The sequence below is a fragment of the Emys orbicularis genome, chromosome 1 (assembly GCF_028017835.1).
Source record: "Emys orbicularis isolate rEmyOrb1 chromosome 1, rEmyOrb1.hap1, whole genome shotgun sequence".
Lineage (NCBI taxonomy): Eukaryota > Metazoa > Chordata > Testudines > Emydidae > Emys > Emys orbicularis.
This window is the reverse complement of record NC_088683.1, coordinates 267108112-267127643: the sequence shown is the minus strand read 5'-3', so window position 1 is coordinate 267127643 and position 19532 is coordinate 267108112. Positions and strand designations below refer to the sequence as shown.

The 19532-nt window shown below is 40.8% G+C and overlaps 1 protein-coding gene across 2 annotated transcripts in view; it reads right to left on the bottom strand.

The window, feature by feature from the left end:
• The window catches only part of NALCN (sodium leak channel, non-selective), a 369797-nt gene that overhangs the window by 84825 nt on the left and 265440 nt on the right, over positions 1-19532 (bottom strand). For both annotated transcript variants that reach the window (XM_065410363.1, XM_065410371.1), the window contains 2 exons: positions 2131-2267; positions 139-280 (listed from right to left, as the gene is read on the bottom strand). In XM_065410363.1, the coding sequence (XP_065266435.1) occupies positions 139-280; positions 2131-2267 (279 nt within the window). The remainder of the gene's footprint in view (positions 1-138; positions 281-2130; positions 2268-19532) is intronic.

The following is a 19532-nucleotide window of genomic DNA, read 5'->3' as shown; positions in this document are numbered from 1 at the left end:
TTCTTAAATACTTTTGACTGTTTCCTGATATTTCTGAAATTTTGACAAATTGTCAAAATTTTGACAATTTGCAGCATTTCCTCACACCATATGTTTAAAACAATGAAGAACATATATTTCTTACACTCTGGTATTTACCTTTTGGTCAATATACTTGTTTTCTTCAATTGCAGATCTTTTGGAGTGGTCACATGAGGAAGAAGATGCCGAAGGGAGTCTTCGCAATAAGCAGCTTGTATCCTGCTGCTGACGATCAATAAACTGCTTCATAAAACTTTCCCTTGCAAATAAGAAAAAGATATCACATTTTGTTGCTAAAAATCCAGAAAGAGTTAATACATGTTTTCTGTAATGTGTCACAATTAGTTACAGCTAAGATAGAACAGCAGCAAGATGGAAATTGAAGGGGTACTGGATAGTACGTACAAATAACAAAGATGACTCGATTTAGATTTAATTATTAAAAATAACAATTGAATTTGGTGCTTTCATGCAATTTCAAACAAAAGTGTTTGTTCTCTTTAATAATATAGTCTTTTCATTGATTTTTTAAATGTAAGTTAATTTTATTTTTAGTTATTGACATCAAATAAAGCAGTTTAAAGCTTTTTCTGAGTTTATAATATCAATTGCTCATTAAAAGCAAACCAAAAACTGATATAATCCAAAGGATGCATACTTTAGGCAAGAAATCAATTTTTCAAGAGTTCAAACAGCATCTGTTCATATAACAGACTTGAATGCCAACTGTAAGCTACTTTGACAATTTTATACTTCACATATGCCATATTTTGATTTTTAAATTATTTCTGTTTACAAGAAATGCACACTTATTTTTCCACATTCGAACTTCTACAGTTATATACTGAGTGCAACCAACTCTTCTCTGGAGTGATAGTTCTACAGTACAACGGATTCATTTTTAAGATTTTATTCTTCAGTCCATAGCTTGATGTTTTTTTTTCGATGGCTAGCAGCAACACTAGGTCTCAAGTACCTACCCACATATACATTTGGAAAAACACAGTGAAAAAAAAATCATACATAGCCATACAAAGACCACGGATACACAGTTTAAAAAAGAAGCAAAAACTCGGTATGTAAGTAATTGGGGTTCTGGAAATACAATAAAATATGCCTGATCTTTACCTTAAAATTTAACAGTGTTTTCTTTTAATCCCTCAGAGGCAGATATTTGGCCTGTTTTGCACCTTTTGCACAGTTCAGATGACACAAAAATTGAAGACAGCCCTACTGGCTTACCTGTGGTCTCCCCAGCACAGGAGAATCCCCAGTGATAATAGAGCTGGCACAGCCATCTCCTACACCATGCACCCTACAGCTATTGGTATAGGGGGAACTTGTGTGGGAAAGGGTGCAGAGGGGGCTGTGAATGGAGTGTGCTATGCTCCAGCTATCCTCATCTGGCAAAAGGTCCCTTGGGAACAGTTGCAGATGGTGCATGGTTACAGCAGTCCCCAGGCTGCTTTCAAAGATTCAGTGAACTACAACTGGCTCCCCAATGCCTACCTGTCCCCTCTCATAAGCTGGGTACAACAGAAACTCTGACCTCTGAGGTTTTTGGGGCATTTTGTGAAGGAAAGTTATCCCCAGTGCAAATCCAGTCCAGTCAGGTAATGGTCAAAAGTTGTTACCCTCTGACAGCTGTTCAGTGTTCTATGCGAGGTGATTTGGTGGACTCAGATGACCAGATAATTAAAAAACCCACACTAGAATTGATTTTTAGAACTTTTGCTGGTGATCTCAGCAAAGAAGCTAAAAAAAACCCCACAAAGGAGGCTGAAGAGAAACTACTTTCTCATCTGCAGAAATGCTCTTTCCAATATACTCTACCTGCATGCAGATAAATTACTTCCAGGACTGTTATTCACTCCTTTCATGAGCACTAGAGCCATGTGAAAAAGAGAGGAGGTGATATTTTTTGTGAAGTAAAAATGAGAGACAAATGAAAAGTTACCCACTCTCACCTCTAAATACAATGTTTTGATTCTGATTTCTAAAATTATCTGCTTAATTTTTGGGAGAAAAACTATTATACGTCCCTGGCATTACTGTGTGTGCTGGTAATTAACAAGTCTAGAGCACATAAAGAAAGGATGTATTTTATACCTTATTTTTGGAACTGTAAAATCTGAAGGAAGCTTGGAGATTTTCACCATTTGTGGCCTGTTAGGAAATTTTTCAAATATACGTAGACGCAGTGGAAGCTTTTCCTTAGTGTCAGCATTGGCTTCACTTTGCTTTAGCTTAAAAAAGAAAAGAAAAGAAAAAGAAAGGAAATTTTACTCTAAGTGTAACAGTTTTATTTTTCAGAATTCAAAGAACAATAACAGCAATCAGTTGAAGAGACAGAAGATGGCAGCAAAGAACTACAGAGGGTAATTTTGTTACTCAGAGTTCATTAATTTACTTGTGTTAGAGGCACTGACAGATATCAAACCATACCAGTCCATTATCTAAAAGCCATAGGATGAGAGGCATTTCTAATAATTTCAGTTTTAAAACATGTGGCATATTAGCTTTCTATTATGTATGTTTACTTCTGTATTTTCTTCACAGTTCCCTAATACTTTTAAAAAGAAAATAAATATTCATGTTTTGTCTTATGTGACTCAGCTTTTTGTGCATGTTGACAGCTTTGGGATATTTAGATAGAGCATAATGTAGATAAATGAACTGAGGAGTAAAATCTTTAGAAAAACCTCAGATAATGAGTGCAATAGAAAAATCACATACGGATGGATCTACTAAATATTGCTATACTTACATCTAATGATATCTGAAAAAGTAGATGGAGATATAACTATTGCATTCTGATTATCAAGTAGGGTCACCTAACCATTTTATGGCAACAAAATGCCAAGCCAGAAAGGGTCACTACATGGACCAAAGTTTTTATGGTGAAACACTTTTTTTTAATTGAAGAACTTAACATTAAAAAATATCAATTTCTGTCTAATTGAACATAGTATACTAAGGTTTGGAAATCTAATAGCACATGTCTTACTGTGGTCTTTCGTACAATAGGGTGTGTTTACACAACATTTTTAACAGATCGGGAGCAAACCTTGCAGCCCGGGGCAACAAATTTTGGTTAGCAAGGCTTGTGCTAACGCTCTAAAAATAGCTGTATAGACAGCACTTTGAAGTTGCAGTTTGGGCTGGGGCTCTGAAGCTCACTCCACTTCCTGTTGAGCCAGGCTGGGAGGTTCACTCCTGCTGGCTCCAGAATGCTGTGTAGACATACCCAAAGGATCAACTCTCCTTTGTCCATCATAGCATGGGCATTGAAACTTGATTTTTTAATAGAACTGTGAAATGAGTGCATGGCAAGAATGTTGTGTATGTCATATATTTAGATTTTAGTAAAGGATTTAGTATAGTACAGTCTCTGGTGGAAGCTTTTTCTGAATATTAATTCAAATTAGCTTAGATGTGAACTGTCATGTGGACTAAAAACTGAAGAACAATAAATATGGGGTAATGATAAATGGTAGTACACCGAGCTGGGGAAGAAGGTGTCTAGTGGGGCACTACAGAGATCGGCTCTATGTCCATTCTTATTTAATATCTTCATTAATGATCCTCAAAAGGGAGAAAACATGCTATTAATTAAATTCATTGGATATTAAATTGGGAGGAATTGAAAATATCAGTGAGGACAGGGAAATAAAACGAAAAGACACAGAGATATTAGAAACATGTGCAGACAATAACAAATGGAGATTCAATTTTAAAAATGCAAGTTACTAATCCAAGGGGAAAATATGTTGCAACATATTCATTGAGAGAAGACACTGGGGAGGCAGTAATGCTGACAGAAACCTAGAGCAGCAGTAAGAATGGAGTGTAGGCTATGGAAAGGTTTCTCAAGAGCAATGCCTCATCACTTGGTGCTTAGAATAAACAGGACCCTTGAAATGCCAGTGTAGTGGAGGGAGAAATCCTTCACCCTCAGGGAAATGGACCGGATGATCTAACAGGGCTTTTCTAGAGCTACAATACTTGATTCTTTTTAACCCAGTGGAAATTCTCATTGGCACAAGTTTTCCAGTTTTTGTCACTCTGTCTTTTCAATCTCTACCTTCTACATTAATTACAAGTAAATGTAGATATATGCAGACTGTAACACGGAGAGAAAATGTCCCTCACAGGTAATGATTGCTATTCACAGGAGCCCACAGCTTTGCATTTTATATCTAAATACAAAAACAGGGAGTTTGTGATAGATTAAAATGGTGTCTGATGTTCCAGTGCAGCAGACAACCATACTGTAAAAGAGCTAAGCAAGGTTACATAAATATGCACTTTTTGAAAAGCAGAATGATTAGAAACATGCTTTAAAAATAATCTGAACTCAAAGCTATTCTACAGAATATCTCAGCATCAGTCATGCTGAGATAATATTACATATTGGGAAGCTGAAGGCATTTAGCTTCACTTAGTGCCTCTCAACAAGTTTAGGGTGTAATATTTGCTCTGCATGACACACATCCTGTTCTGTGTCATTGCTTACATCCTTCACATTTCAGCTCCTGCTTTTTTCAGCTTACAACAAAGACATATATCTTTTTAAAGGTACAGGATTTGTAGAAATATGGCAACTATGGTTTACAACTAGGACTGCCAAGTGATTAAAAAAATTAATTGCGATTAATCGCACTGTTAAACAATAATAGAATACCATTTATTGAAATATTTTGGGATGTTTTCTACATTTTAAATTATATTGATTTAAATTACAACACAGAATACAAAGTGTACAGTGCTCACTTTATATTTATTTTTGATTCCAAGTATTTGCACTGTAAAAAAACAAAAGAAATAGTATTTTTCAATTCACCTCATACAAGTACTGTAGTGCAATCTCTTTATCATGAAAGTTCACTTTACAGATGTAGAATTATGTACAAAAAAACCTGCTTTCAAAAATAAAACAATGTAAAATTTTAGAGACCGCAAGTCCACTCAGTCCTACTTCTTGTTCAGCCAATTGCTCAGACAAACAAGTTTGTATACATTTGTAGGAGATAATGCTGCCTGCTTCTTGTTTACAATGTCACCTGAAAGTGAGAACAGGCGTTCTCATAGGACTGTTGTAGCCGGCGTCGCAAGATATTTACGTGCCAGATGCACTAAAGATTCATATGTCCCTTCATGCTTCAACCACCATTCCAGAGGACATACATCCATGCTGATGACAGGTTCTGCTTGATAACAATCCAAAGCAGTGTGGACCGATGCATGTTCATTTTCATTATCTGAGTCAGATGCCACCAGCAGACGGTTGATTTTCTTTTTTGGTGGTTCAAGTTCTGTAGTTTCTGCATCTGAATGTTGCTCTTTTAAGACTTCTGACGGCATGTTCCACATGTTGTCCCGCTCAGATTTTGGAAGGCACTTCAGATTCTTAAACCTTGGGTCGAGTGCTGTAGCTATTTTTAGAAATCTCATGCTGATAGATTCTTTTCATTTTGTCAAATCTGCAGTGAAAGTGTTCTTAAAATGAACAATATGTGCTGGGTCATCATCCAAGACAGCTATAACATGAAATATATGGCAGAATTCAGGTAAGACAGAGCAGGGGACATACAATTCTCCCCCAAGGAGTTCAGTCACATATTTAAGTAACTAATTATTTTTTTAATAAGTGTCATCAGCATGTAAGCACGTCCTCTGGAATGGTGGCCGAAGCATGAAGGGGCATACGAATGTTTAGCACAGAGATCGGCAACCCTTGGCACACGGCCTGTCAGGGAAATCCGCTGACGGGCCGGGACAGTTTGTTTACCTGCAGCGTCCGCAGGTTTGGCCGATCACAGCTCCCACTGGCCGCTGTTCATTGTTTCAGGCCAATGGGGGCTGTGGGAAGCGGCAGCCAGCATATCCCTCAGCCCATGCCGCTTCCCGCAGCCCCCATTGGTTTAGCATATCTGGCACGTAAATACCTTGCAATGTCGGCAGCAAAAGTGCCATGCAAATGCCTGTTCTCACTTTCTGGTGACATTGTAAATAAGAAGAGGGCAGCATTATCTCCTGTAAATGTAAACAAACTTGTTTGTCTTAGTGATTGGCTGAACAAGAAGTAGGACTGAGTGGACTTGTACGCTCTGAAGTTTTACATTGTTTTGTTTTTGAGGCCAGTTATGTAATAAAAAAAAATCTACATTTGTAAGTTGCACTTTCACGACAAAGAGATTGTACTACAGTACTTGTATGAGGTGAATTGAAAAATACTATTTCTTTTGTTTATCTTTTTACAGTGCAAATATTTGTAATAAAAATAATATACACTTTGATTTAAATTACAACATGGAATACAATATATATGAAAATGTAGAAAAACATCCAAAATATACAATACATTTCAATTGGTATTCTATTGTTTAACAGTGTGATTAAAACTGTGATTAATGGCGATTAATTTTTTTGAGTTAATCGCGTGAGTTAACTGCAATTAATTGACAGCCCTACTTACAACCCTTTTAGCCAGGGCCTACTTCAAAATAAAACCTTAGGTCTTTTTCTGAATTTTGCTGTATTTATTTATTTATTTTAGTACTTTACTCAAGAAAAATGTATTTTTACTCAAAAGGAAAAAAATATTGACCCAATTCACTGTCTGGGTTCCTGGCCTCCAGGTACAGAAAGCCTCTTGGGAACAGTAGTGCAGCAATGCCACCCACCATCCTGTCCAGGGGCCAGGCTGGATTCAGCATGTCTTTCGTCAGGGCTCCTGTGAAGCCCCAGTTAGAACATCCAGCTGTTCTCCATAGGCAGAATCCTGCAGAGGTAGAGGTGGCATTAAAGTTATCTGCCCTTTCCCAAGGTGACTTGGTCCCCCTCGGTCACAACCACTTACAAGAGTGAATTAAGCCTGAGTGACACTATTTTGTTCCTGATGTGTGAATGCAGCTATATGCCATGTGTGTTTGTAAAGTATTTTGCGCATGCCCAGAGATGGAAAAAATATGTACCTTGTGCCATAAATAACACATTAAAAGACAGGTCCATGCACCAAAGAGCTTAAATCTAACTTAGAGACATATGACAAAAGTGAGAAAGGGGCAGAGATGTGAGAGAAGAGATTAGCATAGGATGACTTTAAGGAAGAATAGTCTTTAATTTGGGCTGATCTCATTTGCAACCATTTACACAGCTGACCATAAATTACTCTGGCACAAATTATATCTACACCCTCTTTAAGGCCCATTTTCACTGCCCATGCTGTACAGGAGCCTTAGCATAACTGAGAATCAGGCCCTTCAAGGATAAGAGAGGGAACTTGGAAGTGAAGCTGTCCTAAATATACAGGAAAGATGAAAAGTAGTGTGAAGGTGAAAGTGGGAGAAGATCGAGTCAGAGGGAAGAGAGAAGATGGGGAGAAGTGTAGAGAGTGACAGATGGTTTAGGATGAAATGGCTTAGACTCAGAGTTAGATTTTACACAGTAATTTCTTTACATACACACATAGACGCACAACAAAACTCATTCAAACCCTCTGCCCTATACAATATTCAAGCTATGTCATCTACAATTTGAGGTGCAAAAAGAAAAATATATTGTTATTTTAAAACACTTAAAAGATAATAAAACACTGCAATGAGGGGCCAGATAGATATATACTCTGACAGATGGATGTAGGCTTTGGCACTGTTCAATAGAAACTTGGAGATGAGAACAAAGACTGGGAATTGAATGCACAAAAAAGGGGGACAATTATCAAGGAGGAGATGCATCTGGAAACATTTTGGTTCTTGACTGTTTTATCTTGAAAGATCGTCACACACACACAATGTATATGTTATAGAATATCAGGGATCGGCGGGTAGTGATCGATCTATCGGGGATCGATTTATCGCATCTAGTAGATGCGATAAATCGATCCCCGATCACTCTGCCGTCGACTCCGGAACTCCACCACGGCAAGAGGCGCAAGCGGAGTCGACGGGGGAGTGGCAGCCATCGATCCCGTGCCGCGAGGATGTGAAGTAAGTGATTCTAAGTCGATCTAAGATACGTCGACTTCAACTACGCTATTCTCGTAGCTGAAGTTGCGTATCTTAGATCGATCCCCGCCCCCCAGTGTAGACCAGGCCTTGGTTAGGAAAAAATACTAACATTTAAGTGTAACTCTCAGCCAATAAACAAAGAGCTTCTAACACAGTGACACTGTTGTGGGCTATGAAACAGCCAAAAGAAGAAAAAGCTATTTAAATGTATGAGCAGGGATAGGATCTACTTACCTACTAATCATTATTTTTTCCCATCTTTTTTGTTTTCAACATATATAACTCCGAGCTTGCAGAGGAAGAGTTTAATGACTGGCAAAGTATGGAATGTTGTAAAGAAAAAAAAACATACCTGAAAGGAGCCCTTTTCATATGGTTTACGAGTCAAGTGTATGGAAAACTTATATTAAAGAAGTGAAAGTAACTGCAACATTTCTGTTTTATTCTAGCTGACAAGAGTTTTCAGAACTGCTTCAGATCAATCAAAGTTAAAAGCTTCCCCACTGATGTGCAGAGTACTTAGAAACTGGCCAGCTGCCCAGGGCAATTTCATGGTGACAAGTTCAAACCTTTTTGGGAGGTTCAGGACTCCTCACCTCTAGATAGCTTTAAATTAATATAAGTGGGTACAATACACTGCAATATACCAAAATTTTTCATTGAAAACATTCTTCAAATGATATTTCTGAAGAATAAGTTGACTTTGTAATATTTAAATTGTGCGTTTAGAAGGATATGCTAAGTGCTCGCAGAACAGCGCGAGTCTGATACAAGAAAAGGGAAGGGTAAAAAACATTACAAATCAAGTCTAGCTCCCACAGTTCTCCAAAGTTCCTTTTACTGATCGGATTCTTCAGACTCACTATCACCACATACTTGTCACAAGTAATTTTTGAATGGAAACACTAATAACTGACATTAAATGGAAAGTTATATTTAATAATAAAAGATTGGAGGGCAGATTAAATGAGCAAGTTGGCCTCCTTCTGTCTCTTATTACTTTGAAACTCTAGTGATCTGGTGAATACTTAGAAGTAAATGAACTGTAACAGAGGGGGAGATGCTTAAGGATAAAGTTTCAAAAGCTCCACCTCCTGATTTGCAGGACCAATTTGCATCTACATTTTTTTTTTACACCTCCATATGGGTTGTGGGCACAAATATTAGGAGTTGAAGAGCAGAAATCAAGAAGACAGCTGCCCAGCAGTTATAATTTACACCTACAATCCAATTATGGGTAGAGAAAATGCAGGCAAAATGTTGTATGCACAACTGTACCCAGAGAAAAAGAGAGCAGGCTAAGACATGTCTGAAATTTCAGGCCAAAATATTTATGTAACCTAGAAGACTGATTTGTAACCATTGACTGATCCTATAATAGTAACACAAGCAAGAAGCACAAATCAAAACCCTTTTTTTGAATGCCCCTGAAGTTTAGATTGAGTTTTGAACTTTGCTTTTTGGGTTTATCTCAACAAATAGGCACACCACAGTTGATGGGAATTCCTCCTGAGAAAGGACTGCAGGACCAAGCCCACAATAAATCTGTGCCTAAGGGAAGTTTTGCAGTAAGTTGCACAAACTGAATGGGAAGTGCTGCATGGCAGATAGAACAATGGCAGGGGTAAAACAACATGAAAAAGTTCTTGTTGGGTGGATGGACATGATTATTCATTGGAGTTCTCTTTCAACAAAGGCATAATTCCATACATGGGTTAATAAAATATGCTGGGCTTGTTTTAAATAACAGCTTTTCTGTATCTCAAAGCTTATAAACTATATGTAGTGTCATATGGTGCTGTGATTCCCATTATTCAGTTATTCATTTAAATAACTTGTTCCTCAATTTTGTGATAAAGTCTTCTCTCTTAATAAGAAATTGAATGAAGTTTCAAAAATGTATTTTGTTAATACCTTCCTTTCACTAATTCTAGTTCCGATTAATCCCTTGTGGAAGCAATGCTCTTGACAAGATGTGATTGGAATTTAGAAAATGCAGAGGGCTTCTTTAGTGACAAGTGACTGAAATTGATTACATTTAATGTACAAGGGGCAGGGCCAGATTAAGGCAATCTGGAGCCCCATGCACACCATGACACAGACTCCCTAATGATAAACTAAAATAAATAGGTTTCAGAGTAGTAGCCGTGTTAGTCTGTATCAGCAAAAAGAACAAGGAATACTTGTGGCACCTTAGAGACTAACAAATTTATTTGAGCATGAGCTTTCGTGGGCTAAAACCTACTTCATCGGATGCATGCAGTGGAAAATACAGTACGAAGATACATATACACAGAGAACATGAAAAAAATGGGTGTTGCCATACTAACTATAAAAAATGGGTGTTATAGTTATAGTTAGTATGGCAACACCCATTTTTTCATGTCCTCTGTGTATATATATCTTCCTACTGTATTTTCCACTGCATGCATCCGATGAAGTAGGTTTTAGCCCACGAAAGCTCATGCTCAAATAAATTTGTTAGTCTCTACGGTGCCACAAGTACTTCTCGTTCTTTTTGCTGAAATAAATACAGTGAATTTGTCAGAGCTATTGTTTCAGGATGCCTACAGACTAGGAAGACACTGCTGCATTGATTACACTTGGGTAATGTTTTCAAGATTTTCTTCCCAACCTTGAGGGTTAGAAACCAACTTTAAAAAAAAAAAAAAAGCTGAGATTCTGACCTAATCACAAGGCTCCAGGAGCTGGGACCTTAGGCACTGGCCTATATTGCCTATGCTGTAAACCAGTTCTGATAAGGCAAGCAATGTACATCCTAATTAATCCTACCATGCACTGCTGTTCCTTTCAAACACTTCCCTCTCCCACCAAAAAATAAATGTACGGTTTATCCCACACTAGATCTATGGTACCAGTGCAAAAGGACAGTACTGTACACAGTGTTGTATGAAATATTTGAGAAAGACATTTTGGACTATAGGTTCATCTGACAATATCATTCCAGTTCATGACTTGGTCAATGTCCAGTGCTTCAGGAGATGGTGAAACCTCAGTATAATGCACCTAGACAATTGTGTAATTTGTGAGGGTTGCAATTTCTTCCTTACCCAAGCAAACAATTAGTTTATGTCCCGGAACAAGAAATATGGTCATCATTACTTTAGCTTCCATAGTTGCAAATGTATACAGATCAGTAATGAACATAATGATTGTTTACTATTTCTGTTGTGTCTGGTGAGAGATTCTGAGTCTCTGTTTTTACAGTTTTTAAACTTCTCTGGATGTAATTAACTCAATCCCTTTATCTTTCTAGCTTCCTGGACCTCTTCTCAAATTTGATATATATCCTCAATATTTAGTCCAGTGGATTGAAAAAGGGATCTGTGAATCTTCCATTCCCTCCACCAGCACATCTCAGCCTGTCCATGTGGCAATGGAATGCTAGCCAGGCCTTCTCCCTTCATTTCCTCTGACACAAGTAGGTCAGGTTCTCCTGGACCCATCAAGATACCTGTGAAACTCCATTAGTTATAAGAAAACGAAAGGATGACAGAAGAAACAAACAGAAAGCAAAAAGCATCTATGCACAAACTGAATAGGAACTGTGAGGAATTATCCTCCAACTGCAATTTTCATCAGTACTGGTATGGACAAAGATTTATGCCTCTCATATCTGTCTTTGGACTATATATGGGCATTCCACCTCTACTTGTAAAGTAGAATGTAAAGACTGGCTGTATCCCCATTATACAACTGCTGTGACACTAGATAATCTTCACCATTCAAACACTCAAAACCTTTTCTAGTTGACACACTCTGTTTTGGAGAAACTGATAACACTCCTGTGACAACGTCACTAAAAAGAACATATACACCGTTAGTTCCAAATCTGTCCCAAATTTTGGACCTTCTGTTGTATGGGAAAATATTAGGAAAATCAGAAGAGTTTGTGTTCTATTACTCTATCTGACACAAGGTATCAGTTCAGTCTGAGCGCTTATTAAGGGATCTTTGAGTTATGACTCTATCTGACACGAGGTATCAGTTCAGTCTGAGTGCTTATTAAGGGATCTTTGAGTTATGACTCTACAATGTTTAAGACAAGAGATGCTGTTCCTGCTTCACACTGGACACTGTGATGTGGTGCATATGAAATAAATGACCAGGGGTTACTTGGGGTAGCTTGAGTTGGATCATGTCATGGAACAGAAAGCAAAAGTTTGTTTCTTGGGCTGGAGTGTGAAGAATAGGCTAGAAGTGACACCATCAGATCCACTTCTAGTTTACAATAGAAATAGTAACTGACTCTTACAAATAATATTGAAAAAGTAGTGATACAGATAAAATACATGTTTAAGTTCAGTGAGTTCCCATGGCATATGTTTTCTAAAGCATTTCAGAGTATATGAATCTCCACAAATTGCTGAATTAAAAAAAAATCAACCAACAGTTGCTTTCTGGACTGCAACAATACCTGCACCTTGTTTTTTATTATATTGTTAATGTTTTCTATGAATTAATAGCTTTTTCGTTTTTAAGAGAAGACAGCTTCTTTTCATTCACTTGGGATAAGCAACTGAGTTGTTTTTGCTTCCATGCGAGGGTTATTGAGTCATAAAAGCATCTTCATAATGATAAAAATATGAACGGCATACTCCACTTCAATGAAGGAAATTGCATTACATTCCCATGTAAAGTGGGCACTTACTGGTTATGAATTGCGTATTTAATCAGCAATAAATTACTTAAATATCTTCAAGTTACGAAAAGCACAGGATATAGGAGTTCTGTTCTTGTACAAATACAACCATACATTATTGATGGAGTACAATGTGTTCATCTTTAAAACATATGGCAAAATTCACTCAGTCTGAGTGTTTGCATATACGCAAAAAGCAGAATAAGTAGCACTGCAGCATTTCTCATCACATCCCAGTTATTGCTCAAATATTCTGAAGACTGTATAGAACCTGAGAGAGCATACAACCTGTCTGTGTCCTGAAATGTGCCCAGGCAGCTTATTAAGTAGAGTCTACTCAGGTAGAGCCAACCACATCTTACCTGTTGGGTATGCAGGAAAATGGAACCAATCCAGTGCATTAATTATGGCCAGATTTTCAAAGGTGCTGAGCGCCAGCAGTTCCCATTGACTTCATGGGAACTGGGGGTCAGGTCATTACCACTTTTGAAAATTAGGCCATCAGTGACTGGGTAACAGATCAGCTGGGCCTCATATGAGTTTAGGGCCCAAGTGACAGATACAAAAAGTACAACAGGAGAGGAGTAGCCAGGTAATGTCAGTAAAAGGCTACCCTCAACCTAGGGAGAGGCTCTGTTGCCTTATTTATACCTGAATTAAAGGCGATAACTTTGATTTGAGCCCATTTTATCCTGTGAAAAGCAGGTAACCTTGGGATGTTGGCATTTGATCCACACATGCAGAAGTGTGTGGACTTTACATGGTTTTTACATGCTGAGCTGTGTAGTCATCGATGTTTGACACGGGATTTGCAAGCTGGGTCACCGTTAAATGTGTGTGTTCATATAGCTCGTCTAGCCTGAGTTACTGCTTGGATCCATCTGCATTTTTCTCAGGCATACCAGTATTCTCATACTCCTTGCAGGCTCATGTAGCTTCTCTGTGTTTGTGATCACCTGTGTGGTTGCTGTTTAACATTTGTGACAGCTTAGTTATACGCAAAGTAACTGATATAGCTATTAGTTTGTACAGTATGTTGTGTGTGGCTTCTTTAGGCTGCAACAGCTCAGTCCTATATGTATGGAAGGACAGCAGCTGCAGGTGTGTAAGATCGATTTGAGACAAATGTGCAGGCACCATGGCGATTCACCAATGATACTATGTAAATGTGTAAGCGCAAGCAGTGTGGTGATAAGTGAACAGCTTACCGAGCTGCCACATATGCACTTGCCTATGCCTCTTACACTGCCATCAGCTATACCAGGGGTAGGCAACCTATGGCACGTGTGCCAAAGGCGGCACGCAAGATGATTTTCAGTGGCACTCACACTGTCCTGGCCACCGGACTGGGGGGCTCTGCATTTTAATTTAATTTTAAATGATGCGTCTTAAACATTTTAAAAACCTTATTTACTTTATATACAACGATAGTTCAGTTATATATTATAGATTTATAGAAAGAGACCTTCTAAAAATGTTAAAATGTATTACTGGCACGCGAAACCTTAAATTAGAGTGAATAAATGAAAACTCGGCACACCACTTCTGAAAGGTTGCCGACCCCTGAGCTGTACCATCAGTTTCAGGCCCTGGTTGCACTGAATGGCCACTGCCAAATGAGGCTTAGATGCCTGTGAGGCATCTGATGGTGTTGATGAATGACTTTCCTTCTTCAGTACAGTCTGTATTGTTTGGCAGCAGCTGGCTGTGATTCTATGGGTGTGTCCGAATACATGCTCCTACAGCCATGTTATTGACAGGAGAGTATGACAGGCCACAAATCACATTGTGATATGGTGGCATCAGTCAACAAGCAGTTTCCTCCAATGCTTTGTAACATATTGGGCGTTATATCCAACTAATTAGTACTGGTAGAAAGAGCTTCTATAGGCAGTTGTCACAGGTACTTAATTCAGGCTTACAACTACTAATGTTGCAAGTGCACACACACACTAACAAACAAAAATGTGCATGTGTGTGTGAGAGAGAGAGAGACAGCTAGACAGACATTCACTAATACTTAGGTCCAAAGAACACAGCAAATAGCACTGCAATCATGGGGGGCATTCTTCTCCAGCACCCTGTGACCCATGCACAGACTGCCCAGTGAGGCAAGCCAGGGTGATTTTTGAACGAATTCACCACCCAAGTCACAGGCTGTGTGTTGCACTCTAACTGCCCCACGTGGAGCCTGCCAGACTATCGGGCAGCGCGCTAGCTACCTAGAGCATGCGAGCATACAGAGCAGTTAGAGCGCAACACGCAGCCTGTGGCTTGGGCGGTGAATCCAGCACCCCAAACTCCACTGACAATTGCAGTGATTTGCTTCCTATCAGACCCTCACTGCACAGGCTGTGGGAGAGGAGGAGGAGGAGCAGGCGAGGGAACATGACAGAGGAGGGAGAAAGGAGGTCCACGCCTGGAACTGACCAAGGCAATTATGGGCTCTAGGTGGCATAGAAGGGCAGCTTTGCTAGTGCTGATCCTCCCTTTCTCCCTGTTGGGGGGTGGGGGTCAGGGGCACAAGGGGAGGGTCCTCACCCCCACCTTGGCCACAGACGAATAGAACTTCCTGTCCCAGAAAGCAAGTTTTACATGAGACAGCATGAGGAGATGGAACAAGAGATACTCCCTTTTTCATTTACCTCTACAGTAGCAATCAGAGTGTTTTAAACAAACATCTAATTAATATTTGCACTTTGAAATTTTCAGTTTCCCCTTAAGAAAGACATTTTTTTTCTTTTAGGCTGTTTTTATGTTTCTTTACAGACAATATACTGACAAAATGTGATTCTGCCTCAGTACACATCTGTCATAACTTGGAATGATTTCAATAACAGCAAGTAAACTTTGAAGAACATTGAAAATAAACTCTTGAATAAAGTAATGCTTGGTTTAACTCCATGGACTTCAGTGAGTTACAATAGGAATGAATTTGATATATTATGCTGATTAATAACCAGTCATCTTTTAAATTATTACATATTGTGACTCTGATGAAAAATGTGAATACTAGGATATTTAGAAATAATTCACATACGCCTTTAAGAATCTACTAGTGTTTAACATTAGTCCCTCCCTTTCCCCCCAATACATACAATGCTTTAAATAGAAACATAGTCATCTGGAAATCTCCAGGTAATCTTATTTTCAAATTTTTTTTGAACAAACTCTCTGAAAATAAGGACTCCAATTTGACTGCTGTTAATTTAAATACAACAAAATATAGCTGTTGCTTCAATGAAAATCTTTTATCCTTTCTTAAATGTATTGGTATGCATTTCAGCTACTACATTTCCAACATTACACACCTTGGATAATGGAAGAGCTACTGAACCAGAAAAAAATAAATTTTTAACTGTGCTCACACTGAAATGCTCTTTCCAATAAGTTATTTACATTTTAAAATGCAGCAAAAAGCATTCACAGAAAAGTAAATATGTATTCAACAGTAAATTAGGTTACTAGATTTTAATTCTTATACGCTCTGTAAAACAGCATGCCAGATGGATACTATCATCCCTATAGTCCATTGGGAAAAACAGATTTATCAAGAGACCTTCATTGTGTTTTATTAGGAAGACTTTTTTATTTTTGGCCTACCAGGGTGACCAAGATCTGCTCTCCAGTGTTCTCTGCTCCAAAAGCATCATAGGGGAAAAAGAGTTGCATAGGGAACATGAGGCTGCATCCGTTTCGGCTTTTACTGAAGAAATAGCTGCTTTGGACTTTCTATGTAGGTGTCCTGGGGCTAGATAATACGTTGGGGGCTGAGGATTCCTCCATTTGGATTCACTGTGTTTTAGTCATTCGTAAGGGTATGATTCTGACATGCAGGTCACAGATTCCATGACTTTCTGGAACCTCCATGACTCAGGGTTGAAAACTTTCTAATTGCACAAAACCAAACACCCTAGCCCCACCCCTTCCCCGAGGCCCTGCCCCCCGCTCACTACATTCCCCCTCCCTCGGTGGCTCGCTCTCCCCCACCCTCACTCACTTTCACAGGGCAGGGACAGGGGGTTGGGGTGCGGGAGGGGGTGAGGGCTCTAAATGGTTCCAGGCTCCGGGGTGGGACCAGAAATGAGTGGTTCAGCATGTGGGAGAGAGGCTCCAGGCTAGGGCAGGGAGTTGGGATGTGGGAGCAGGTGAGGGCTCTGGCTGGGGGTGCAAGCTCTGGGGTGGGGCTGGGGATGAGGGGTTTAGGGTGCAGGAGGGGAATCCAGGCTGGGGGGTGGGGCTGAGAGATTCAGAGTGCGGGAGGGGCCTGCAGGTTGAGGCAGGGAGGTGGGGTGCAGGAGGGGTGAGGGCTCTGGGGTGGGGCTGGGGATGAGGGGTTCAGGGTGTGGGAGGGGGCTCTGGGCTGGGGTAGGGGGTTGGGGTGCAGGAGGGGTGAGGGCTCTGGGCTGGGGGTGCGGGATCTGGGGTGGGGCCAGGGATGAGGCGTTTGGGGTGCAGGAGGGGGCTCTTGGTTTGGAGGGAGGGCTCAGGGCTGGGGCAGGGGGGGTGGGGCTCGGAGTTGGGGTGCGGGTTTACCTCGGGCGGCTCCTTGTCAGCAGCGCAGCAGGGCTAGCGCAGGCTGCCTGCTTCTCCTGGGGCACCATGCTGCACCCTGGAAGCAGCCAACAGGTCCGGCTCCTAGGCAGGGTGGGGTGGGGTGGGACAGGAGGCTCCACGGCGCGCGCTGCTCTCGCCCACAGGCACCGCCCCCCCAGCTCCCATTGACTGGGAAAGCTGGTGCTTGGGCAGCGCATGGAGCCCCATAGACCCTCCCCCACCCCCAGGAGCCGGACCTGGTGGCTGCTTCTGGGGCGCAGTGCGGTGCCCCAGAACAGGTAGGGACTAGCCTGCCTTAGCCCCGCAGCACTGCCAACTGGGCATTTAATGGCCAGGTCGGCAGTGCTGACTGGAGCCGCCAGGGTCCCTTTTCGACCGGGTGTTGGCAGTGGTCTCCGGGACGATCACCCCCCCCAGGCTGCTGGAAGTCAGCCCTGGGACCACCAGAGCAGGGGATGTCAGTTGGCCCCAGGGCTGCCGGAGAAGTTGGCTGGTGGTCCACCCTGGGGCCACTGGAGCAGCGGTCCTCCGGCCGCCAGAGCAACGGTCGTCAGGGCCACAAGAATAGCGGTCCCCAGGGCCACCAGAGCAATGGCCGGCGGTCAGCCTCAGGGCTGCCGGAGCAGCGGTCCCTGGGCTGCTAGAACAGCGGTCCCCAGGCCACCGGAGCAGCAGCTGGCAGTGCTCCCCGGGGCTGCCAGAGCAGTGGCTGCAGATCAGCCTAGGGCTGCTGGAGCAGCAGCTGGTGATCAGCCCCGGGGCTGCCACAGCAGTGGCTCCAGGACTGAAGAGGTGGCCGGGGTTCATTCAGCCCCCCCTAGAACTGGAGCAGTGGTGTCCTTACTTGCTACTGACAATAGATAAAATAGCTATGTGGAATTAAGGCATGCCTAACTTAAGTTTGAGAAAACCTAACACAAGAAAGCTCATTAGAGGTGTTAAGTTATATCTGGCAATGTTGGAGCTGTCAAGATTGTCATGATTTTTTAAAGCTATTTTCCAATCAGGCATGTGTATATATTTTTTCAAACTTTATTACTATATTAAGGCACTTATATAAAGATGGCCTGATTTTCAAAGGTTCAATGGGGTTTGTGGGTGCTCAGCCTTTTCGAAAAATCAGGGTGGTTGGAAAGTCATACATATTTTAAATGAAATATATATCAAATTGGTTAGAATTTTAGAAGCTGGCCTCCACTTTTACACCAGCAAATCAGTTACTTAGATTTGTGAGGAAAAAAACAGGCCAAGTTGAGGTTGGGCTAAAAATCAGACCCAAAACACACATTTAGGAATTGATACAAGGATATCTACAACAGAAAGATAAATACATCTAGGCATTTGCAAATATTCTTAGAATGTCTCAGTGCCCTCTTTTTATCAAATAACATAAAAACAAGTGAAAAAAGAAGAGCTCATCCTGACATTTTGATCGGTGCTGTTTTGCTCCCAAACATAATTGCTTCTACTACAGCCTAGAGGGTACCTCATCCTGCCAGAACTAACGTGTTATTTTTAGTGCAGAATGGAACGTAGAACATCGAAGGCATTTTAACTACCTCAAGGCAATGGTTGAATAAGTAAAAAATTCTGATTCTGAGTGTTCTTGGTGCTTCACTTACGATACATATTAAGACTATTTCTTCTTTTTTTTAAAGGGAGGTGTTAAATATTTTAAATAACACTACAATAGAGCGGCACATTTTATTTAGAAGGATGTGCCCAGGTACAAATAAGAATGAAGCTTTTCATACTTTGTTAAGGGGTCAATTGTGCCTTTGCCACATGCTTCAGCTATGGGGGATGCATGGCCTCAGGAGCAGATTGGAAACTCAGAAAGTGACAATCTACTTCTTGATTCCCCCCTGCTCCAAGGGGAAGTACCCTGCACCCACCCTATATTTTACACAGTGTATGTTCCCCACCATGCCCGCCTGAAGGTGGAGTCAAGGCTGCTCCTATTCTTCTCCTTTCCTATCTGCTCCTCATATAAATGTATGAGAGGGGATGTCCCATCCCTACTGCTATCCATAGTGTAGGTAGCTGGCAGGGGCCACACCCTTATTCCTCTCTAACTCCTCTGCTTGTTTCCTTTCCTCCACAGTAGCACAGAATGGGCCCCAAATGGGCTTCAAATTCTGCAGGATTTCCTCATTAAAGGTCGGACGCTCAGAGCCTAATCCTGCAAATACTAATGCTAATGGGTGTCTGCAGGATCAGGTCCTTGATATGCAAAATAACTAATTAACTTGCAGGCACGATAATCTGGGTGTGTCTGG